Here is a 25,973-nt window from a genome sequence, read left to right as displayed (position 1 = left end):
GACTATCCCGCAATTCAATTGATCCTCAAAGGTTTTTATTGAATAGCGGAATAGGAAATATGATCAAAAAAAGTGTATGTATCTCGCACGTACACAACCACACTAGGCCCCAATTACTATTGTTTGTACCCCTAAAAGGCTAGATGAGGAGTAGGGGGGGTATGGAACAGGCAGCACCCTCAAACCTTCAGAAGTATGAGATGAACCCCAACAACTTGGAAAGGTGGATCTCTCTCACACGTACCGACACAGACTATCCCGCAATTCAATTGATCCTCAAAGGTTTTTATTGAATAGCGGAATAGGAAATATGATCAAAAAAAGTGTATGTATCTCGCACGTACACAACCACACTAGGCCCCAATTACTATTGTTTGTACCCCTAAAAGGCTAGATGAGGAGTAGGGGGGGTATGGAACAGGCAGCACCCTCAAACCTTCAGAAGTATGAGATGAACCCCAACAACTTGGAAAGGTGGATCTCTCTCACACGTACCGACACAGACTATCCCGCAATTCAATTGATCCTCAAAGGTTTTTATTGAATAGCGGAATAGGAAATATGATCAAAAAAAGTGTATGTATCTCGCACGTACACAACCACACTAGGCCCCAATTACTATTGTTTGTACCCCTAAAAGGCTAGATGAGGAGTAGGGGGAGTATGGAACAGGCAGCACCCTCAAACCTTCAGAAGTATGAGATGAACCCCAACAACTTGGAAAGGTGGATCTCTCTCACACGTACCGACACAGACTATCCCGCAATTCAATTGATCCTCAAAGGTTTTTATTGAATAGCGGAATAGGAAATATGATCAAAAAAAGTGTATGTATCTCGCACGTACACAACCACACTAGGCCCCAATTACTATTGTTTGTACCCCTAAAAGGCTAGATGAGGAGTAGGGGGAGTATGGAACAGGCAGCACCCTCAAACCTTCAGAAGTATGAGATGAACCCCAACAACTTGGAAAGGTGGATCTCTCTCACACGTACCGACACAGACTATCCCGCAATTCAATTGATCCTCAAAGGTTTTTATTGAATAGCGGAATAGGAAATATGATCAAAAAAAGTGTATGTATCTCGCACGTACACAACCACACTAGGCCCCAATTACTATTGTTTGTACCCCTAAAAGGCTAGATGAGGAGTAGGGGGGGTATGGAACAGGCAGCACCCTCAAACCTTCAGAAGTATGAGATGAACCCCAACAACTTGGAAAGGTGGATCTCTCTCACACGTACCGACACAGACTATCCCGCAATTCAATTGATCCTCAAAGGTTTTTATTGAATAGCGGAATAGGAAATATGATCAAAAAAAGTGTATGTATCTCGCACGTACACAACCACACTAGGCCCCAATTACTATTGTTTGTACCCCTAAAAGGCTAGATGAGGAGTAGGGGGGGTATGGAACAGGCAGCACCCTCAAACCTTCAGAAGTATGAGATGAACCCCAACAACTTGGAAAGGTGGATCTCTCTCACACGTACCGACACAGACTATCCCGCAATTCAATTGATCCTCAAAGGTTTTTATTGAATAGCGGAATAGGAAATATGATCAAAAAAAGTGTATGTATCTCGCACGTACACAACCACACTAGGCCCCAATTACTATTGTTTGTACCCCTAAAAGGCTAGATGAGGAGTAGGGGGAGTATGGAACAGGCAGCACCCTCAAACCTTCAGAAGTATGAGATGAACCCCAACAACTTGGAAAGGTGGATCTCTCTCACACGTACCGACACAGACTATCCCGCAATTCAATTGATCCTCAAAGGTTTTTATTGAATAGCGGAATAGGAAATATGATCAAAAAAAGTGTATGTATCTCGCACGTACACAACCACACTAGGCCCCAATTACTATTGTTTGTACCCCTAAAAGGCTAGATGAGGAGTAGGGGGGGTATGGAACAGGCAGCACCCTCAAACCTTCAGAAGTATGAGATGAACCCCAACAACTTGGAAAGGTGGATCTCTCTCACACGTACCGACACAGACTATCCCGCAATTCAATTGATCCTCAAAGGTTTTTATTGAATAGCGGAATAGGAAATATGATCAAAAAAAGTGTATGTATCTCGCACGTACACAACCACACTAGGCCCCAATTACTATTGTTTGTACCCCTAAAAGGCTAGATGAGGAGTAGGGGGGGTATGGAACAGGCAGCACCCTCAAACCTTCAGAAGTATGAGATGAACCCCAACAACTTGGAAAGGTGGATCTCTCTCACACGTACCAACACAGACTATCCCCCAATTTAACTGATCCCCAAAGGTTTTTGATTAAATAGCGGAATAGAAAATATGATCCCAAAAAAGTGTATGTATATCACACGTACACAACCACACTAGGCCCCAATTACTATTGTTTGTACCCCTAAAAGGCTAGGAGTAGGGGGAGTATGGAACAGGCAGCACCCTCAAACCTTCAGAAGTATGAGATGAACCCCAACAACTTGGAAAGGTGGATCTCTCTCACACGTACCAACACAGACTATCCCCCAATTTAACTGATCCCCAAAGGTTTTTGATTAAATAGCGGAATAGAAAATATGATCCCAAAAAAGTGTATGTATATCACACGTACACAACCACACTAGGCCCCAATTACTATTGTTTGTACCCCTAAAAGGCTAGGAGTAGGGGGAGTATGGAACAGGCAGCACCCTCAAACCTTCAGAAGTATGAGATGAACCCCAACAACTTGGAAAGGTGGATCTCTCTCACACGTACCAACACAGACTATCCCCCAATTTAACTGATCCCCAGAGGTTTTTGATTAAATAGCGGAATAGAAAATATGATCCCAAAAAAGTGTATGTATATCACACGTACACAACCACACTAGGCCCCAATTACTATTGTTTGTACCCCTAAAAGGCTAGGAGTAGGGGGAGTATGGAACAGGCAGCACCCTCAAACCTTCAGAAGTATGAGATGAACCCCAACAACTTGGAAAGGTGGATCTCTCTCACACGTACCAACACAGACTATCCCCCAATTTAACTGATCCCCAGAGGTTTTTGATTAAATAGCGGAATAGAAAATATGATCCCAAAAAAGTGTATGTATATCACACGTACACAACCACACTAGGCCCCAATTACTATTGTTTGTACCCCTAAAAGGCTAGGAGTAGGGGGAGTATGGAACAGGCAGCACCCTCAAACCTTCAGAAGTATGAGATGAACCCCAACAACTTGGAAAGGTGGATCTCTCTCACACGTACCAACACAGACTATCCCCCAATTTAACTGATCCCCAGAGGTTTTTGATTAAATAGCGGAATAGAAAATATGATCCCAAAAAAGTGTATGTATATCACACGTACACAACCACACTAGGCCCCAATTACTATTGTTTGTACCCCTAAAAGGCTAGGAGTAGGGGGAGTATGGAACAGGCAGCACCCTCAAACCTTCAGAAGTATGAGATGAACCCCAACAACTTGGAAAGGTGGATCTCTCTCACACGTACCAACACAGACTATCCCCCAATTTAACTGATCCCCAAAGGTTTTTGATTAAATAGCGGAATAGAAAATATGATCCCAAAAAAGTGTATGTATATCACACGTACACAACCACACTAGGCCCCAATTACTATTGTTTGTACCCCTAAAAGGCTAGGAGTAGGGGGAGTATGGAACAGGCAGCACCCTCAAACCTTCAGAAGTATGAGATGAACCCCAACAACTTGGAAAGGTGGATCTCTCTCACACGTACCAACACAGACTATCCCCCAATTTAACTGATCCCCAAAGGTTTTTGATTAAATAGCGGAATAGAAAATATGATCCCAAAAAAGTGTATGTATATCACACGTACACAACCACACTAGGCCCCAATTACTATTGTTTGTACCCCTAAAAGGCTAGGAGTAGGGGGAGTATGGAACAGGCAGCACCCTCAAACCTTCAGAAGTATGAGATGAACCCCAACAACTTGGAAAGGTGGATCTCTCTCACACGTACCAACACAGACTATCCCCCAATTTAACTGATCCCCAAAGGTTTTTGATTAAATAGCGGAATAGAAAATATGATCCCAAAAAAGTGTATGTATATCACACGTACACAACCACACTAGGCCCCAATTACTATTGTTTGTACCCCTAAAAGGCTAGGAGTAGGGGGGAGTATGGAACAGGCAGCACCCTCAAACCTTCAGAAGTATGAGATGAACCCCAACAACTTGGAAAGGTGGATCTCTCTCACACGTACCAACACAGACTATCCCCCAATTTAACTGATCCCCAAAGGTTTTTGATTAAATAGCGGAATAGAAAATATGATCCCAAAAAAGTGTATGTATATCACACGTACACAACCACACTAGGCCCCAATTACTATTGTTTGTACCCCTAAAAGGCTAGATGAGGAGTAGGGGGAGTATGGAACAGGCAGCACCCTCAAACCTTCAGTATGAGATTGTGTTCACTGTACCCCACAAAGATTGAGTTCACTGCACCCCACAATGATTGTGTTCACTGCACCCCACAAAGATTGTGTTCACTGCACCTCACAAAGATTGTGTTCACTGTACCCCCCAAAGATTGTGTTCACTGCACCCCACAAAGATTCTGTTCACTGTACCCCACAAAGATTGTGTTCACTGCACCCCAAAAAGATTGTGTTCACTGCACCCCAAAAAGGATGTTGTTCACTGCACCCCAAAAAGGATGTTGTTCACTCCACCCCAAAAAGATTGTGTTCACTGCACCCCACAAAGATTGTGTTCACTGCACCCCAAAAAGATTGTGTTCACTGCACCCCAAAAATGATTTTGTTCACTGCACCCCAAAAAGGATTTTGTTCACTGCACCCCAAAAAGGATGTTGTTCACTCCACCCCAAAAAGATTGTGTTCACTGCACCCCAAAAAGATTGTGTTCACTGCACCCCACAAAGGATTTTGTTCACTGCACCCCAAAAAGATTGTGTTCACTGCACCCCAAAAAGGATGTTGTTCACTGCACCCCAAAAAGGATTTTGTTCACTGCACCCCAAAAAGATTGTGTTCACTGCACCCCACAAAGGATTTTGTTCACTGCACCCCACAAAGATTGTGTTCACTGCACACCAAAAAGGATTGTGTTCACTGCACCCCAAAAAGATTTTGTTCACTGCAGCCCAAAAAGATTGTGTTCACTGCAGCCCAAAAAGATTGTGTTCACTGCAGCCCAAAAAGATTGTGTTCACTGCAGCCCAAAAAGATTGTGTTCACTGCAGCCCAAAAAGATTGTGTTCACTGCAGCTCACACACAGAAAAATGGATGTGGATCACTGACACCTGCCTATCTCCAATCCCACACCACACAGCAATATCGATTGTAGTTTGTAGAACACAGTTTCCCTAAAATTCAGCAGACTCTGTCCCTAACAGGATTGAGAAGAGATCGTAGATCAGGATTGAGTGCAGATTCACCCCACCCCCCACACAGCAATATCGATTGTAGTTTGTAGAACACAGTTTCCCTAAAATTCAGCAGACTCTGTCCCTAACAGGATTGAGAAGAGATCGTAGATCAGGATTGAGTGCAGATTCACCCCACCCCCCACACAGCAATATCGATTGTAGTTTGTAGAACACAGTTTCCCTAAAATTCAGCAGACTCTGTCCCTAACAGGATTGAGAAGAGATCGTAGATCAGGATTGAGTGCAGATTCACCCCACCCCCCACACAGCAATATCGATTGTAGTTTGTAGAAGACACTGACCCTATATAATTCAGCAGACTCTATCCCTAAAATGCCTACAACTCGCCCTGCCTAAACACTCCGACCTGTCCCTCAATTCTATCCGGACACAAATGGTTTTTTCCTGCCTATCTTTCCCTAATCAGCAGCCAGCACGTTGATGTGTGCTCTGTCCCTGAATCTAAGCAGCATAATGACGCCGCTGCGGCTGCCTCGAACTTATAAAGACTTGGTCACATGCTTCAGACGGCCAATCACAGCTACTGAGACATTTGCAGGCATGGCTGGGATGGCTTAAGGCACACCAGTTAAACGATTGTTGATTGGCTGTTGAAAGCCCGCCATGAAAAGAGCGCCAAAGCATGCAAAACCCGGAAATAAAACGACCGAACACGGATTTTTACCCGAACATACAGTAAAGTGTCCGTGTCCGTGTTCGGGTACAAAAAATCCAATTATTCGGTACGAACACGAATAATACAGTCCGTGTTCGCTCAACACTACTCACGATGAAAGGCTTTATTTAACAAGGATGCAAGGTACAGCAAAATGGATGGTAGACATGTTTCACACGACTCACAGCGTGCTTGTTCAGTACCGTCAAAAAGACCTGGACTTGGCATGTACAAAATTGTTTCAAAGAAAACAATAAGTAATGCACTCAACCACCATGGCCTGTATGCACGCTCACCACACAAGACTCGTTACACCACAGCAGTGGTTGGGATCCTCCCATGTGGCCCACCTGCAGGTGTGCAGGATAGCATCAGGCTGGCCGATAATTGAGGCTGCGGATTTGCAGCCTGCTGGAGCGGGATACACGCTTCTATGTGCGAACCGGTGTCCTCTGGTGGACGGTGCTATGATGAGCACGGCTTGCTCTCACCATATGCCCACCTCAGACATCATCTTCCTAGGTTGACAGCTGGGCTTGATCAGTCGGCCTTTCCTTACTGCCGCTAAGTGCCGTCTATAATTAGGGCGACCTCATCAGTGCCACCTATCAGTGCAGCTACATTAGTGCCACCTATCAGTGCAGCCTCATCAGCGTCACTTATCAGTGCCCATCAATGCCACCTATCAGTGCAGCCTCATCAGCATCGCCTGTCAGTGCCCATGGTGCCACCTAATCAGTGCTCATCAGCCCAGCCCGTCAGTGCCATCTGTCAGTGCAGCCCATCAGTGCTACCTCATCAGTCCCGCCTCATTAGTGCAGCCCATCAGTGCCCCCTCATCAGTGCCTATCAGCTCAGTCTCATCGGGGTCACCTAACAGTGCCACCTAATCAGTGCAGCCTATCATTGTTTATTAGACCAGCCCGTCAGTGCTACCTCATCTGTTCCACCTCATTAGTGCAGCCCATCAGTGCCACCTCATCAGTGCCTAACAGTGCCCCCTTATTTAGCGCAGCCTATCAGTGCTCATCAGCGCAGCCCATCAGCGCCACCTCATCAGTGCCTTTTTTTTTTTTTTGCATTTGGCATCAGGCGTGAGCAATTCCAATTGCCTGATGCCCCGGACATGCAGTTCTGGGCACTGGGCAGCCGATTTAAACTTTTTTTTTAAGCTGGCTCCTAGATTCTAAGCAAGTTTGTCAAGCCCTGCCATAATACACACTATGTTTGGAGGTCAAATGGCACTGCACATCGCCCCAAAAACACCATACCAACAGTGAAGTTCGGAGGTGGGAACATCATGGTGTTGGGCTGTTTTTCAGCATTCGGTACTGGTAAACTTCATATCATTGAAGGGAGGACGAATGGAAAAATGTACCAAGACATTCTTGATAAAAATCCGCTGCCATCTACCAGGCTGATGAAGATGAAACAAGGGTGGACATTTTAGCAAGACAATGATTCCAAACACAAAACCAAGGAAACCCAATTGGTTTCAAAATAAGAAAGTAAAGCTGCTGACTTGAATCGAATAGAAAATCTATGGAAAGAACTAAAGATTAGAGTTCATAGAAGAGGCCCACAGAACCTTCAAGATTTGAAGACTGCTTGTGTGGAAGAATGGGCCAAAATCACACAATGCATGCGATTAGTTTCGCCATACAGCAGGCATCTTGAAGATGCCATTACCAACAAAGGATTTTGTACAAAGTTTTAAATAAAAATTCAGTTTAGCGTGTTCAATACTTTTTCACTGCGTCATTCCATTTTATTACATATAACTTAATTTCTAAATGTATTTGTTTTGGTTTCTTTGAATCCATGTATGGATTGCATGGGTTGTTAATGACATGTGGTGAATATTTCATGTCAATAGCACCTTTGGAAATATATCTACCTAGAAAAAGGTGACGTGTTCAATACTTATTTTACCTGCTGTATATGTAATATACAGGCACATCTCATAAAATTAGAATATCATCAAAAAGTTAATTTATTCCAGTAATTCAATTCAAAGAGTTAAACTCTTTTATACAGATGCGTTACACACACAGCGATTTATTTCAAACATTTTTTTTTTCATTTTGATGATTATGGCTTACAGCTAGTGAAAACCCAAAATTCAGTATCTCAGAAAATTGGATTACATAAGACCAGGAAAAAAAATTTTAATACAGAAATGTTGGCTTACTGAAAAGGATGTCCATGTACTGTATAGTATGCACTTGATACTTGGTGGGGGCTCCTTTTGCATGAATTACTGCATAAATGCGGTGCGGCATGGAGGCAATCAGCCTGTGGCACTTCTGAGGTGTTATGGAAGCCCATGTTGCTTTGATAGTGGCTTTCAGCTCCTCTGCATTGTTGAGTCTGGTGTCTCATCTTTCTCTTGACAATACCCCACGGATTCTCTATAGGGTTTAGGTCATGCAAGTTTGCTGACCAATCAAGCACAGTGATAGTGTGATAATTAAACAAGGTATTGGTACTTTTGGCAGTGTGGGCAGGTGACAAGTCCTGCCCACAAATCAGCATCACCATAAAGCTGGTCAGCAAAGAGAAGCATGAAGCGCTCCAGGATTTTCTGGGAGAGGGCTGTGCTGACTTTGGACTTGATAAAACCCAGTGGTCAAACACCAGCAGATGACATGGCTCCCCAAATCATCACAGACTGTGGAAACTTTACACCGGACGGCATGATTTGGGAAGCCATCTCATCTGCTGATTTTGCACCACTGTGTTTTATCAATTCCAAAATCAGCACAGCCTTCTTCCAGGAAATTCCAGATCACTTCAGGCTTCCCTCTGCTGACCAGCTTTATGGAGATTCTGATTTCATTTTCCAGCAGGACTTGGCACCTGCCCACATTGCCAAAAGTACCAATACCTTGTTTAATTGAGAAGTGAGAAGAAGACAGGCGCCACTGTAGTAAGCCAAAATAATTTATTGCACAAGGTTTACATAGTAACTTACACTGTAGTAAGCTTCAGTCCGTGTATCAGCATAACCAGCCGCACGATCCGGCCGTCCACCGGCCCGGAGGTGACGTCACAGGAAGCTGGTCCGGAGAAATGGTAACACCGGAAGCCGCAGTGGAACGCAGGCTCCCGGAAATGACGCAACGCGTTTTCGGAGCATGCGCACTCGGCTCCTTTCTCAAGCGTAAGAGACTGCCACCTGGAGTCAGGTTTAAATACGGCAGCCTTCGATCAATTATCATGGAAATCAGGGCAAGGGGCGGCGCAATACTCTGCGGGACCAGCTGCATAGCCAGCCCACCGGAAAGTACGCACAATAACAATGGGATATTCGGACTGGGGCTTATTTCGTGTACAATACAACAATTATCAACAAACAATATTACACTACTAACATAGTATAGCATATACGTAGTAATCCAAGACAGACGCACGTTGACAAAGCTTTACCTAAGCCATATAACTAAAATAAAAAAAATAAAAAAAATACCTGGTTTAATAATCATGGTATTACTGTGCTTGATTGGCCAGCAAACTCGCCTGACCTTAACCCCACAGAGAATCTGTGGGGTATTGTTAAGAGGAAGATTAGAGACACCAGACCCAAAAATGCAGGTGAACTGAAAGCCACTATCAAAGCAACCTGGGCTTCCATAACACCTCAGCAGTGCCACTGGCTGATTGCCTCCATGCCACATCACACTGATGCAGTAATCCATGCAAAAGCAGCCCCAAAGTGATAGTTCATACTATACTGTAAACTATTATTTTTGTATTATACTGTACACGGACATACTTTTCCATACGCCAACATTTCTGTATTAAAAAACACTTTTTTTTTTTTTATTGGTCTTATGTAATATTCAAATTTTCCTGAGATATTAAATTTGGGGTTTTCACTAGCTGTAAGCCATAGTCACCCAAAGAAAAAAATGCTTGAAATATTTCATTCTGTGTGTAACGCATTTATATAAAATAGGAGTTTCAATTTTTAAATGGAATTACTGAAATAAAATTAAATTAACTTTTTGATGATATTCTAATTTTATGAGGGGTGTGTATATATATATATATATATATATATATATATATATATATATATATTGTAAGGGATTAGCTCGGTGGCGGGTGTGGATGACCCCTTGGGGGGTGCGTTTTCCCAGAGAGGTAGCCGACAAGTGCTTGCAAACAAACAGTGTGGTTTATTAAATGGTGTTTTCTTCACCAGGCTGTATGCAGCAAAACATCCAAAATAAAATAAAACAGAAAATAAATCCTTGCCTCTGTGGGCGGCTACCTTCTCACAACTGGAACCTGCCTAAGTGTCTGTCTCCAACCTACCGTCGGGCAGACTTCCTTGTCCTACAGCGGACACTCAATAGTCCTTTTATAATAGCTTCACAGGGCAACACAGTCCTTTTGTTTCTTTCACATCAACAGTTCGTCTTCTCACCTTTTAGACGTATTCACCCTTGGTTACCGTCCCGGGCACACATCACTCCGGGGGGTCTTCTCCCAGGCCCACACATCCTGTCGGGAGGCACACGCTGACTGTCCTCCTGCTCCCAGCCCACATGGCTTCAGGACACAGCTTCTGGAGGCAGCAAACAATAGGACTTTCTCTGAACAAATTATAGAGCCTTAACTCCCTCATTCTGAACAGGTGAAGGCCTTTCAACTTCCTGCTGGTTAGCTCTGTAGCCAACACCCTAAATTAATTAATGGACTTTCTAAATCAGGTGGAAATGTATCTCCTTCCTGTGACTACATTCCCAGATTTAGCTGACTTCCTGTCACAATATATATATATAAAAATACAAACACTTTTTGTTTTCATAAATCTTTATAAATGATTTGAAAAATTCAAAGCAATGAACTTTCGGAATAGTCATGAGACTAAAACAACTGTTAATACAATGTACTGTATATGTGGACACATTAAAAAAACAATATTTAGAAGATTAAATTACCATTTTATTTATAATATCGTAAGCACGTTTCTTATACATAAGAAAAAAAAAACACCTTTTCCCCTGCGACACTTCTTTAAAATCTGTAGAGGGCATAAAATGTAACAACTCCGGCTTGCATTACATTCAGTGAATACTTTGGTTCAGGTACTGTACAAACATATTTGCAAGCTGTGAAATGTTCTCATTCGGATGTAATTTAGTATAACTAATAAACTGTTGGCGAAGCCTCCTCAGTTCTGACATGTTCAACATCCGAGGTAACTGCAAGTAGGCTAATTAAGGAAAATTAATCAGACTTAAAAAATTTAAGCAGTTTGATTAGGCTTTTACATTGTTGCTCCCATTATACCATAGTTGCTCCCATTATCACATATCAATAACAGAAAAGTCATTATAGCCTTGCAGAACAGTTCTGCATTTAACCATGAACACAAGTGTCAATGCCTATTTAGACTCCTGTGACTACCAGACACAAAGATCAACTCCAGGGTGAAAGCCCCCCCCCCCCCCCCCCGATTAACACATTTCCAGTGTACAAATCTTAATTTCAGCTGTCATCTGGTCGCTAACATGATGAGCGGGGTCCTTTTCTTCTCCAGCATTGGCCATGTGTGGTCCTCAATGCTGCAGAGAACAGTGTTTGCATTATGAAGTGTGAGTGCCATTCTTTGCAGCATTGCCCTATAAGCTTGGTCTGTGTAATGACAAATTCCCATAACAGCATAAGCTCACAGAAAATGGGTTAAGTGATGTTTGGTTACATTCAGCACAAATAGGACCAGCCACCAGTGACAGAGGGCAGCACTGGAGTGTGGAGAGGGTGAGGAACTTTTTTTAACGCACAAAATTTGGACAGGTGGGAAGTGGGGTTGTAGACTGTTAGAAAAAAAATGAAACGTTTTCAAGCTTTAAGAATTGCACAAGGTAAGGCATAAGGGGGGTCATGGTAGAACATGTGATCAGAACATAATATATAGTGCGGTTTCTAAAAAGTTTAGGCATTGATATTTTAAAGGATATTTTCTCACTTGCTCCTGGCACCGTGATGATGTCTCCTGGAACACTTATCTTCTGAGCATTTAATATAGCCTACGGATACAGATATGGTTATTTGTAAATAAATGTAAACTCTTTATAATGGTATTGCATTAGTTAACACTAAACTCTAGGCAAATGGGTAAAGTGGTATTAAACCCAAACACACAAATATATTGCAGCTTATCAATTCTTAGATTCGGTGCTGCATTCATTCTCTTTTTTTAGGCTTTTTTCCTTAATTTTCTTCTGGTGATTCGAACAGTAACTCTTTTGGTCAGCCATACTCAGAGAAAACGGAATTTTTGTAAAATCTTACCTGTAAAATTCCTTTCTCTGAGTCCTCCGACAGTCGCCGCCTCTTCATATTCGTCACATATGGGGTATTAGACTTTGCTCCGAAGGAGTAGCTAGGCAACAGAATATGTTAACAATAAAGCTTTAACATATCCCACCCTCAAGGGGTGGTCCCCTCAGTCAATACCCTCCTACTTCCTGCAACCATATCTCAGTTTTAGTGGAATAGCAGTAGAGTATACATTCAAACCCCAAAAGAGGGGCGGGGGCGGCGACTGTCGGAGGACTCAGAGAAAGGAATTTTACAGGTAAGATTTTACAAAAATTCCGTTTTCTCTTACGTCCTCCGACAGTCGCCGCCTCTTCATATTCGTCACATATGGGGACGTCCCAAAGCAGTGCAAACATGAGGGGTGGGAAACGCATCCGCGCCGAAAGGCAACGCAGTCTCCACATCAAAGAAAGGAACCTTACCAAAGGAAGGAAACCAGCTGGGCAAAAGCAAAAATAAGTGCTCAACAGGAGCAACAACCCAGGAAAAGACAAAAAAACCAGGGGATACCAAAAAACTATCCCAACAGCCAGGAGTCCCCAACAAGGGACCCTATGGAACAGCCGCACTAAGAACCTTGCGGCCAAAGGAAGCATCCGCCGATGCCTGAACATCTACTTTGTAGAATTTCGTGAAAGTGTGCACGGTCGACCAAGTCGCCGCCTTACACACCTGGGCTACAGAAGCCCCATGACGGCAGGCCCAAGACGTACTCAGAGATCTAGTAGAGTGCGCCTTCACAGGCACAGGGGGAACCTTCCCCTGCAAGGCATAGGCCTGTTCAATGGTCTGCCTGATCCATTTGGCGATGGTAGAGGCCGAAGCCGCCATGCCCTTCCGAGGACCCTCTGGAAGAACAAACAAGGAGTCCGTCTTACGAAAAGACTCAGTCGATTTAAGGTAAACCCTTATCGCCCGAACAACATCCAGAGAGTGCAATCTCACCTCCTTTGGATGCTTAGGCTTCGTGCACAACGAAGGCAAAACAATATCCTCGTTAAGATGGAATTCCGAAACTCGTTTCGGCAGAAAAGAAGGATTAGGTCGCAAGACCACCCTATCCAAATGAACAACCAGGTACGGAGACTTGCAGGACAAAGCCGCCAGTTCCGACACTCTGCGAGCCGAAGTGATCGCCACCAAAAAGGCGACCTTTTTGGACAACATAGACAACGAGATCTCCCTGCTCTGTTCAAAAGGAGCACGTTGTAACACAGATAGAACGAGATTCAAGTCCCAAGGGGGCAGAGGATCCCTCCTAGGAGGAACCAGATGCCGCACACCCTGAATAAAAGTGCCAACCAAGGAATTGGAAGCCACGGGACGTTGAAACAGAACGGCCAGCGCAGACACCTGACCCTTTATCGTAGCCAGCGCCAAACGCTGATCGACACCCGTCTGAAGGAAAGACAGCACACGGGAAACCGAGTACGTGCGGGGTGAAAACCCCCTGGACTCACACCAGGCAAAATAGGCCTTCCAAGTACGGTAATAAACCTTCCCCGAGGAAGACTGCCTCGCGTTGATCAAAGTATGAACGACCTCTGGAGAGAGACCCTTCTCCTTCAGGACCTCGGTCTCAACAGCCAGGCCGTCAAAGCCAGCGACTGTAAAGCAGGATGGTAAATCGGTCCTTGAGACAGTAGATCGTCTCGAAGAGGCAGACGCCAAGGGGCGTCGACCGCCAGATTCACGAGGTCTGCGTACCAGGACCGGCGAGGCCAGTCCGGTGCCACAAGAATCACCGTGGTGCGTTCCGAGTGTAACCTGCGAAGGAACCTGGACAGCAACTGAATCGGTGGAAACGCGTACATCAGCCTGTACTGATGCCACGGGGCCACTAACGCGTCCGACGCGTCTGCCCGAGGGTCGCGCGTCCTTGCCACGAACCTCTTCACTTTGTAGTTGAGGCGAGACGCGAACAGGTCCACATCTGGAAGACCCCACTTCGCGCACAACATCTGGAAGACAGCCGGGTGGAGAGACCATTCCCCCTGATCCAGGGTCTGGCGACTCAGATAGTCCGCCTGCCAGTTCTCCACTCCCGGAATGTGAACCGCCGTTATCGCCGGGACATGAGTCTCGGCCCAAGACAGAATGTCGGCCACTTCTCGAGCCGCTCGGGCACTCCTGGTGCCCCCTTGGTGGTTGATGTAGGCCACCGCCGTGGCATTGTCCGTCTGCACCCGAACCGGGCAGCCCTGCAGCCGGTCCGTCCAGCGATGAAGACAGAGCCTTATCGCACGCAATTCCAGAATGTTGATCGGGAGGGAAGACTCCCCCTCCGACCAAGTTCCCTGGGCGGACAGAACGCCCAGAACACCACCCCAGCCCGACAGGCTGGCATCCGTGGTGATTATCGTCCACGAGATCGGACGAAACGACTTGCCCCCGGACACCAACGGGGACTGGAGCCACCACAGAAGGTTTTCCCTGGTGCGATGACTCAACGAGATCTGAAGATCCAGAGATTGAGGTCGCCCGTCCCACCTGGACAGGATCTCCGCTTGGAGACCACGCGTGTGAAACTGCGCGAAAGGAATCGCCTCGAAGGCCGAGACCATCAATCCCAGACATCTCATACACGTCCGCAGAGACGAGTGTGGAACGTCCCTGAGGGACCTGACTTCCTCCTGAAGAGTCCTGAGTTTGTCTTCCGGCAGGAAGACCTTCGCCTGCACCGAGTCCAGTATCATTCCCAGATAGGGGAGACGAACCGACGGACTCAGTGTCGACTTTGTCACAATGCAAACTCTGCAGGAGTTTGGTTGGACGATAAATGTTCCAGACAGGTCCTCCTCCAGACCCTGTCTGGTCGCAGACCGAACCAGAATGTCGTCCAGATACCCCAGGACAGAAATGCCCTGGGCCCTCAATAATGCCAGAACCGGTGCAAGCACCTTGGTGAAGACCCGCGGAGCCGAGGCGAGACCAAAGGGCAACGCCACGAACTGGTAGTGATCCTCCGCAATGGCAAATCGAAGGTATCTCTGATGACCCTCGAATATGGGGATGTGAAGGTACGCATCCTTCAAATCGATGGAGGCCATGAATTCCCCCGGAACCAGGGCAGCCACCACCGAGCGCAGGGATTCCATGCGGAACTTGCGAACCCGCACAGAGCGGTTCAGAGCCTTCAAGTCCAGAATCGGACGAACCTTGCCCTCCTTCCTGGGCACGGTGAACAGATTGGAATAAAACCCCCGAAATCTGTCCCGATGAGGCACCGGAACCACCACTCCCTGAGCCCTCAGGTCCCGCACCGCCAGGTGCAGATCCCGCAGGCGCTCTGGAGACAGTTGAAGATTTGAGGGAAAAAATCTGCTCTCCGGCCGAGAGAGAAACCCGATCTTGTAACCAGATCGAACGATTTCCAGAACCCATCTGTCCCGCACACGGGCCAACCAGGGCTGAAGAAAACCGAGCAAGCGTCCCCCCACCCCAAAACTGGGTGAGGGCGCCCCTTCAGGCCGAACTGTTATGGGCTGCAGGTCCGGATTGGCCGGACTTCTGTTTCCCAGACCAGGGCTTCTTCTGAGAGCCTTGGCCTTTGAACGGTTTGCCCTTGTAGTGCGGCCGAAAGGCACGAAAGGACCCCTGAGGGGGCCGAAAATTTGCATGCTTCTTCCCAGAAGCCCCCTTAGCCTTGGGGAAATGGGGCAAGAGAGTGCTCTTACCCCCGGTGATCCCCTTAATCAACACATCCAGGGACTCCCCAAAAAGGCGAGACCCATCATAAGGCAGATTGGCTAAGGTCTTACGTGAAGATTGGTCCACCGACCAACATTTCAACCAAACCAGGCGGCGAGACAACACCGCCACGCTGTGCACACGTGCAGCCAACGGAATCAGGTCCAGGTCCGCATCACACAGATACATGACACCCTGGTGGATCTGATCCACCATATCCAGGGTCGCCGCCAAGGCCGAATCGGCCACTAGGACGCGCCTAAGCATCTGCGTCCAACTTGCGATCGCCTGGGCCGCCATGAGAGAAGCAAACAGAGCCTTAAGCATAGAACCCGTAACAGAATAAGTATGACGGGCAAGAGACTCCAGTCTCCTATCCGTGGCATCACGGAAAACAGGGGAACCCTCTGCAGGAATCGCAGTGGCTTTGTTCAAAACCGCAATTGCATGATCCACTGGCGGAGGCACACACCACCGTTCATCAGTGGCAGGCGAGAAAGGATAACGCAGCTTGAATTTACTTGGTACCGCAAAAGGCTTGCGCAGATCGCGCCATTGATCCTTAACAGCGCGCTGAAAATCAGCATTGCAGGGAAAAACCTGCGGCGTCCTGCGTTTTCTCTGCGTCCCATAAGCCGCCAAGGCAGCGGGGGGACACACTTCGTCCTGCAAACGTAGCGTCTGCTTAATGGAAGCAATCAACTCATCCATGAGTGCAAGCTCTTCAGGCGAGCCAGGGGGAGAATTATCAACCCCCTCAACTTCAGCCTCTACCTCAGACCCCACCAGATCAAGAGAGGAGCGGGACCCCGATAAGGGGGTCCCTGCCAGAACAGCCCCATCACCTTCACCCTCAGAATCAGAGGACAGAGCAACTCTGGGCCGTTTAGTAGATTGAGCAGCCACCAGCATTTGCACCTGGGCAGCAAGGCCAGCCACAATAGTGGCCAAATCCCCCCCTGGGGGGGAAACAGCGGTCCCCTGGCTTTCCACCAATACTGTAGGAAACTTGCCCTCCTGAGAATCCATTGCCCCTGTAATGCCAGACAACCAAGGGTTAACTACCCCCTTTTAGCAAGCGCGGCAAGCGCAGCCCACCGCACCACACTCAGGCACAATGAGACCCCCACAGGGAATATACAAACTGAGTACAGGCAATGGATGACAAGAACAGAAGGATAAAACCTGAGGAGACCCCGCTGCTGCTGCTGCCTCGATCGGTGTTCCTGGAAAGAGGAAGTGATGCTGCCAGGGCGCTCTATGTAAGCCTATGGAGGCTACAAGAAAATGGCCGCCGTGCATGTAAACCATGCGGCCGGAGCGGGCGCCGGTAAAATGGCGTCGTTTGGCGCCGAAAACGCCGCTCCACAGTGCATAAAAACACACACATTACATCCCAATATATGGATACATGTTAGATCGCCGCAGCGATCGCTGTATATGCCCAAACATGCCAAGAAAAAACATGCCCCACAGCACACAGCTTCTCACACTGCCCAGCCTGACACACTCAGTGTCATACAGCTCCCCCCCCCCTTGCAGCCCACAGCATGCAGCCGAGAGATAGGGAGACAAGCAGTGTGATTCAAGGCAGGTTACACAGTCCCAGACTGAGACCCCCCCAGACAGACAGGTCCCCACATAAATACACTTACCTCACATGGCGTGGGGAACCCGCACAGGCGAACAAGCCGCTGCACGAGGCAGGGAGAGTCGCAATTCAAGACGCACACAATGGAGGTTAAGAAACCGCACAGCGTCCGGTGAGGTAGCCACCTCACCAATCATCCCTGCACCGAACAGGGATGGGTCGTTCACTGTGCCAGGAGCGTTACCTGGCTGAACGCTCGATGGCAGACTGGGAAGCCACTGACCCACGACCTGCGACCAGGGGGATCAGCCCGAGACCCAGTCCGCATGATCCTCTTCGTCCGAAGAACTAACTAATGCTGACAAAAATAACAGCTAAGTAAAGGTAGAGAGAAAAACTCAAACAAAATATTAAAAAGAAGAAAGAGTCTGGGACAAAAAGTCCCAGCACAGAGAGAGCCAGCCACTCCTGACAAGCTAGACATTAAAACTGAGATATGGTTGCAGGAAGTAGGAGGGTATTGACTGAGGGGACCACCCCTTGAGGGTGGGATATGTTAAAGCTTTATTGTTAACATATTCTGTTGCCTAGCTACTCCTTCGGAGCAAAGTCTAATACCCCATATGTGACGAATATGAAGAGGCGGCGACTGTCGGAGGACGTAAGAGAAAATTTCTTTCCTGTAACCAGAGGAAAGAAATTCGCTCAGTTCCCCCATCAACGCATACAGTGTTGATGCACAAATCCCTCCTGCCGGCCCATTTTCTTCTCAAGGCGGGGAAAGCCATCTCTTCCGGGAGAAGACTGCGATTATTGCTAGTGGCTATAGCAGCTGCTAGTGTGATAGTCGCAGGCAAAACCTGGCATGCTGGTTGTACCCAAGTTTATTGATCAATTGGGTACATTCAGCTTGCCGATACATGGTTTGAATCTCAGGCGGTTCTTGCTAAACCAGCTGAAATTCAAACTGTATGGGTGTCTCCTCTATCTATGGAGAAGCAATGACCACACCCTTGGACAGCAGCATTGTCCAGAGATGGTAGTGTTAAGCCAGCAATAGACGCTTTGAACCTCAGCCAATTCAGCAGGGACCAGCCGAGATTCAAGCTATGTATGGGTATCAACTTGGGTACAACCAGCATGTCAGTTATTGCCAGGGATTATAGCCACTGGCAATATTCACTTTGTGTCCTCCCAGCAGGGACAGCGTCCCCCGCTTGAAGAACACAATAGCTCTTCAGGAGGGATTCCTCCACCAACACTGATTGTGATTGCAAGAAAGAAAACCAAATTATCTATGGCCAGTTTTAGATGAACTTTACATATATGATTAACAAATTAAAGTCTGACTCCAGCTAACACTTTTAAAGCAGTTAAAAGATTTTTCACAACTAATACCATATGCAGCACCATGGCAACAGAGCTCAAGATTGCAGCTAACTTTACTGTAAAGGATAGGAGAGTTTGGTTCTTCTTTAAAGAAAGGAAGGGAAAAAAAGAAACAGACTTACAGGCCGGATCACCAAGTAATAATAAAGAAGAAAAAAAAAAGCCTAAAAAGAATAAAACGAATACAGCCACATTTAAGAATTGGTAAGCTGCAATAAACAAAGTTTGGTTTCTGGGTTTAAAGCAGTAGTAAACCACATTAAAAAAATAAATAAATAATAAGGCACGGGCAGTTTAACTACCTCAATACTGGGCACTTAAACCCCCTTCCTTCCCAGACCAATTTTCAGCTTTTAGCGCTGTTGCATTTTGAATGACAATTGCGCGGTCATGCAACACTGTACCTAAACCAAATTTATGTCATTTTTTCCCCACAAATAGAGCTTTCTTTTGGTGGTATTTGATCACCGCCAGGTTTTTTCTTTTTTGGTGCACAAATAAAAAAAATACCGAAAAGTTTGAAAAAAAAAAAAAAAAAAAATTTCTTTGTTTAGGTTATAAAATTTTGTAATTAGATACGTTTTTTCCTGCACTGATGAGCACTGATGACGTCGCACTGACAGGCACTGATGAGGAGACACTGATGGGGTGGCACTGATATGCAGCACTGATGGGCACTGATAGGTAGCACTGATATGCAGCACTGATGGGGATTGATATGCAGCACTGATGGGCACTGATATGCAGCACTGATGGGCACTGATATGTGGCACTGATATGCAGCATTGGTGGGCACTGATAGGCAGCGCTGATGGGCACTGATAGGCAGCACTGATGGGCACTGATAGGCGGCACTGATGGGCACTGATCGGCACTGATGGGGGGCACTGATAGGCAGCACTGGTGGGCAATAATGGGCACTGGTGGGCGGCACTCATAGATGGCAATAAGGGGCACTGGTGGGCAGCACTGATAGATGGCATTGGTGGGCAGCACTGATAGGGGGGCACCACTGGCAGGCTCTCTGAGCCCAGTTTGCCATTCCTGGTGGCCATGGTGGGCATCCCTGGTGGTCATGGGTGGGCATCCCTGGTGGCTCTAGTGGCATCCCCTCCCCCCAGGGCTGCACTGGTAATCAATCATCTGATTACCAGCACAGACCCCCCCTGTGATCAGTGAGTAATTAGAAATACTCACTGATCACCCCGGCTGCAGAATCGATCCTCTCCTTCTCCTCACACTGACAGGATCTGTCAGGAGGAGAGAAGATCGAAGCTGTTACAACGGCTGTATTGACATTACATGACGGCTGTGATTGGTCATTGGTGATTGGTGACTATGGCCCGGGTGGGAGGTGGTTAAAGAGGTAGTAAACTCTTCCTTTTTTTTTTTTAGTTTTTTTTCTTCCCTGCAAAGTAAATGCATAATGTGCTAGTATGCATCGCATACCAGCACATAATGTGACACATACCTCCAAACTAAGCCCTTGTCGTCCCCGCTGGAGGCCGCATCCATCTTCTGCCATCTTCCTTCCTGGTCTTCGGACTCCGGCTATGCTAATGGCTGGGAGCCGCGTGACGTCAATCCCATGCATAAGAGTGGGAGCCACTGGTCACAGCACAGGGCTCAGAAGAAACGGCGTGGGCGGCTGTTCCTTCAGAATGCATGCGCCGTTGATGTTATCGGCTGCATGCAATGTAAATATCTCCTAAACGGTGCAAGTTTAGGATATATGTACAGTACCTATAGGTAAGCCTTATTAAAGGCTTACCTATAGGTAAAAGTTCTAAGAGTAGGAGAGTCATAATGTGCTAGTATGCATCGTATTATGACAGACTTACCTGAAAACGAAGCCCTCCAGTGTCTCGCTTCCATCTGCACCTGGTCTTCCTTTCAGGTTCGCAGGATTCAGCGATATGAATGGCCGAGCCAGCGATTACTTAACTCCCGTGCATGTGCACAGGAGTCGCTGTTTACAGCGCGGGAGTGCCATTCGTTCTGAGCGCATGTCCCTGTGACGTCACTGGCTGCATCTAAAGTAAATATCTCCTAAACGGTACATGTTTAGGAGATATTTACTGTACCTATAGGTAAGCCTTGTTATAGGCTTACCTATAGGTAAAAATCATACAAGTGAGTTTACTCACGGTTTTTAATACACAACCGAAATGTATACATGTAAGCTGTCTTATCAGTCAAAATCATTTTAATTCTGTCCAGCATTTTTTTTAGTCCAAACACTCCTGCAAGACAGCATAGCCAGGTCCTTAACCTACAGTTCAGTTAAGCAGTATAACTTTGTCAGCAACTTACAACTTACCCTAGCCTACTGACTGAACAATGAGAAAATTATACAAGTTAAGAGCACATGGATAACGTACCTCCTGCAGCCATGCTAACAGTGCTAGACTGAGTGCACTGTGCAAAGCAATAGAGCCTTGACTATCTCAAAATACTGACCCTCACTTTCCCAATCGGTGCTGCTGTACAGGAGATTGTAGGAAGCTAATAAGACAGGATTCTAGTACTATTTGCTGTGTTTAAAGATATACTGTATATTGTTAATACCTACAAAACTACATTTAATTGTGTTTATGTTGATGTGATTTAAACAGATCACAAATGCAACACATAAAAACTTGCCATTAATGATACAACAGCAGATGATTAGCAATGAAGACACACTCTTAGTGGAATTGCCCAGTGTTAAAACAATGTAGTTCTTTCCTCAAACTCAGCTGTAATGTGAAAATCGTCTGCTTACATGGAAAGCAGCACCTTCACAACAAACTACATGGTTTTCTCTAATGTTGTACATGAGCAAATATTTTTCAGGAAGATTTGCTCTGAACTGGAGACAGATCTAATCTCAGTGCATGTCTACAAAAAAAAAAAGTGAGTGACACAGCCATATTAAGATTCTGACATAAGCAGTCACCTTGACATGTATGTACAAACACATACAGTGCTATCTGACACACTTACAGTCACCAGGTCCTGTGTCACCTTGTCTAACTCATGTAGGAAATTTGTGGAAGACAAAGGTTGCTGTTTCAGAAAAGAGAAGAAAAAAAAAAAAAAAAAAAAAAAACATTTAGAGAATATATCAGATCACATATATTACATTTTAAAATAAACAGATATAAAAAGACAGCCCTTATTTTAGTGTATGTTTACAATCTCTAAATTATTCAATATAATTATTATTAGCCATTTACATAGCACTGAAATTTTGCAGCACTTAAAGCAGTGCTCCACCCCCCCCCTCCAAAAATTAAAAATCAGCAGCTACACATACTGAAGCTGCTGACTTTTAATATTAGGACACTTACCTGTCCTGGAGTCAGAGGAAGGAGGAGGGAGGAAAGGGGAGCCGACAGAAGTGGGGACAGGGTTACCCGCTCCCCCCTGAAAGCTGCCAAATGTGGCATCGGAGGGGGGGGGGGGGGGGGGGGGGGGGGAGACAGATAAGCGGTAGTTGCACTTTTGAGTGGAACTCCGCTTTAATCACAGATCATAGAACATGTACATATCAGTCCATGTCCACAAGAAGCTTACAGGTTAAAAGAAATTTGTGCAGAGAAACATCGAGACTGTCAATGCCATCTTATCCTTCAGAAAATGCTAGTTGCCTGTCTGTCATTTTGATCTAATAGCTTTTAGAATCTCCAAGCTGTATTAGGCTTGCTTGTTCCAGGTCAAAGGCTGTCAAGCAGTTTGGATTGTCTGAAGGAGGTTCACAAAGGGTAGTCTCCAGGTTTCACTCCACCTGAGGTGCCTTTAAATTCTTTTAGAGAGTGGACTTATATATGAATAGTATAAAAACTATCACATTCCTTTACCATCCATCTAGCAGGCCTCAGTTCAGTAGGAGTCCTTTATTGGACAACACTCTGTAGTTGATTTACCAAAACTGGAGAGTGCAAAATCCAGTGCAGCTTTGCATGGTAGCCAATTAACTTCTAACTTCAGCTTGTTCAGTTACACTTTGAGGAAAAAAAACCTGGAAGCTGATTGGTTTCTATGCAGAACTGAACCAGATTTTGTACTCTCCAGTTTTATCAAATAAACCCCTTAGTGCAGTGGTTCTCAACTCCGGTCCTTGGGGCCCACTAACAGGCCAGATTTTAAGTATTACCTTGGGGAGATGCAGACTAGAATACTGCAATCACTGAGCAGCAAATGAGATCACCTGTGATGTAATTTAGTTATCTTGCAAACCTGGCCTGTTAGTGGGCCCCGAGGACCGGAGTTGAAGACCACTGCCTTAGTGGACAGGGGGTCGGCAGAACTTGAAAATGAAAGCCTACTAAGCAAATTGCAAGCACTCTCAAATAGGGCAATTATTGGCCAGTTCACACCACATGCAGTCCAGTGCATTTTTTTTCTGCATCAAAATCGCATGGACAGTAGGTTATATGTAGTTCACACCAGTGCAATCTGTTCCAGTGTGTTCCAGTAAAAAAAAGTAGAACATATTTTTTTTTCTGCACTGAACTGTACTGGAACATGGTAAAGTGCATCAAAATGTACCGAATACACCGAAATGCACTAAAACATGTGCTTATTTAGGTGAAGAAAAAAAAAAAGGAGGGGGAAAAAATGCACTGGAAAGCATTAAAAACGCACCAAAAAAAAAAAACACGCCTACAGAAAAGCATCCGAACTGAGTTTCTATGGTGTAAACTGGCCCTGAGAGGCTTTTTATAGACAAGGCAAATAACAGAAGGCAGTACTTACCTGTAGACGACTGATCCGTTTTATTAAAGCGGTTGTATCCCCAAAAAAATATAACAAACCCTGCAGGAAAATGGCATAATATGCTAGTATGCATCGCATACTAGCACATTCTGAAATACTTAGCTTAGAACGAAGCCCAGACACGGTCGCCCGGACACTGCTGAGGGAGCAGACATGTTCCCTGGCGTCTCTTCCGTGTTCGGCGGCTCCGGCGCTGTGAGTGGCCGGAGCCCCAATGACGTCACTCCCGTGCATGCGCGCGGGAGTTCACATTCTGGCAAGTAGCCCTGAAGGTCGGGCAAGATACGCCGGCCTTTCAAAGCGCATGCGCCACTGGTGTCAGTGGATGCATGCAGGGTGAATATCTCCTAAACCGTGAAGGTTTAGGAGATATTAATTTTACCTACAGGTAAGCCTACACGTAAGGTCGGTGAAACGCGTCAGCAGGCACTACCAGCTGGATTGCACCACCCGGATCTACCACCTTGGAGTGTTTATGTGACCCCTGCAGTATTGGCTCAATTACGGCTCCCCCTACTCCGTTGCTCGCCATACCGGATGTGACGTAGGGCCGGCAGCCACGGACCCGCTTGTCACCACCTGGAAACGAGGCTGAAGCAAGTATGGAAGGGTAAACGCCGCCAGCAGACTGCATGAGCCGCCGGGGTCATCTCATCTAACACATGGAGGTATGAACTTTTACTATTCAGTCCACATACTGCACGGTGCATATTCCTCTCTACAAACTGCACAGAGGACTTAACCGCCTTCTATCCCCGCCACCACTGGGGCATGTTATCCAAGTATTGAGCGGACAGTATATACCTCCTTTACCAGTGCTAACGATTTCTACAGGAGAAAATTGCACCTGCTTCTGGGCCGGTTCACATTTTTCGGGATACCATCACTAATTGGGGCCCACATCACTATTCCGGGAATAACCTCCTTCACAGCATCATTCATTGCATAATCTATTACTTTTCAATCCAGGTCCGGAATTGTTTAAGTGGATTTCTGCTCCAGCTTTTTTGCAGGGTTGTTACAGTGTCTTCACTGGAAAAATACATATTTTTTTGTCACACAGGAACATCTGCTACTATGCTCATGAACTCTGCATAAATTGCACATCCCAATTTTCGGATTGGGCCCGTTTCATCCCCAATTATGTTCTGAACCACCCCTTTATATTCTTATTTTTGGTCTCGGTTGATGCAATCCACTGTCTGTACATGTTTTTAAATGTTTTAATTATGTATTGTGTCCATTCATGTGATCAGTTCATTCACCAGGCATAAGTGCCTTAATAAACTATTTTCAATTTTTTAACCACAACTCAGCTATCACTGTGTATCTTTGGTACCTGTATCTGATCACCCTGTGTTGTGAATTAGGGTGGAACCAACCTTTGTTTTCACCCAATCCACAAACTTTGTTTTTTCAAGCCTTATTATAGGCTTACCTGTAAGTAAAAGTTAAAAAGTGGAGTATACTACCGCTTTAACTTTACCAGGTAAACATCAGGTTTCAAAATTAAACACATACCAAATCATTAAGTGGACAAAGTAAAAGGAGCAAAGATGTATTGCTTACAGTCTGTGTGGATTGGTTGGGTGGAGGCGCTTTTCTGTGGAAAATTGCATTGCAGATCTGTTCCAATGGCAGTGCATCATCTTTTTGTACAGTAAAGAGGGGGCTATCCCATCGATTACGGGAATCAGGAGCCTCAAATCTCTGTACCAAGGCATCAAACCTGTCAGAAAATGCATTTATGAAATTAAGTCACTATACTGCAATTCCTAAAATGTTCTAAAACACCAAAGGGAGTGTCACAAAGCTCAACAAATGTTTTTTTTTTTAACAGAAAATGAACAAATGTATTTAAACAGATAGTTTAACCATCCTTTTTTTCCCTTTTTTTTATTGTTTGGAGTTATAACTTTATTAACCACTTGCTGACTGGGCCATAGCTGAAGGACATTTGAGGCTACCTATAGCGCTTGCTCTTAAATTATATCTTAGTGGTAAACATCTGTGACTAGTGGTCAATAAATTAAATAAACCAATAATAAATTAATACTCCTCTATTGATATAATAAATATTATTAAAACAGTGAATACCA

General features: G+C 45.6%; 1 protein-coding gene across 1 annotated transcript in view; it reads right to left on the bottom strand.

The window, feature by feature from the left end:
• Positions 1 to 25,973, bottom strand: part of KTI12 (KTI12 chromatin associated homolog) — a gene marked incomplete at its 3' end in the record, with an annotated part of 199,452 nt that overhangs the window by 91,668 nt on the left and 81,811 nt on the right. Inside the window, exons 7-10 of the mRNA XM_082253511.1 lie at positions 25,444 to 25,603; positions 22,099 to 22,161; positions 12,013 to 12,148; positions 11,194 to 11,331 (exon numbers count right to left, since the gene is read on the bottom strand). Of these exons, the coding sequence (XP_082109637.1) occupies positions 11,194 to 11,331; positions 12,013 to 12,148; positions 22,099 to 22,161; positions 25,444 to 25,603 (497 nt within the window). The remainder of the gene's footprint in view (positions 1 to 11,193; positions 11,332 to 12,012; positions 12,149 to 22,098; positions 22,162 to 25,443; positions 25,604 to 25,973) is intronic.

This window comes from Pelophylax lessonae (assembly GCF_965119305.1).
Source record: "Pelophylax lessonae genome assembly, chromosome: 4".
Lineage (NCBI taxonomy): Eukaryota > Metazoa > Chordata > Amphibia > Anura > Ranidae > Pelophylax > Pelophylax lessonae.
This window is presented reverse-complemented; position numbering and strand designations above follow the sequence as displayed.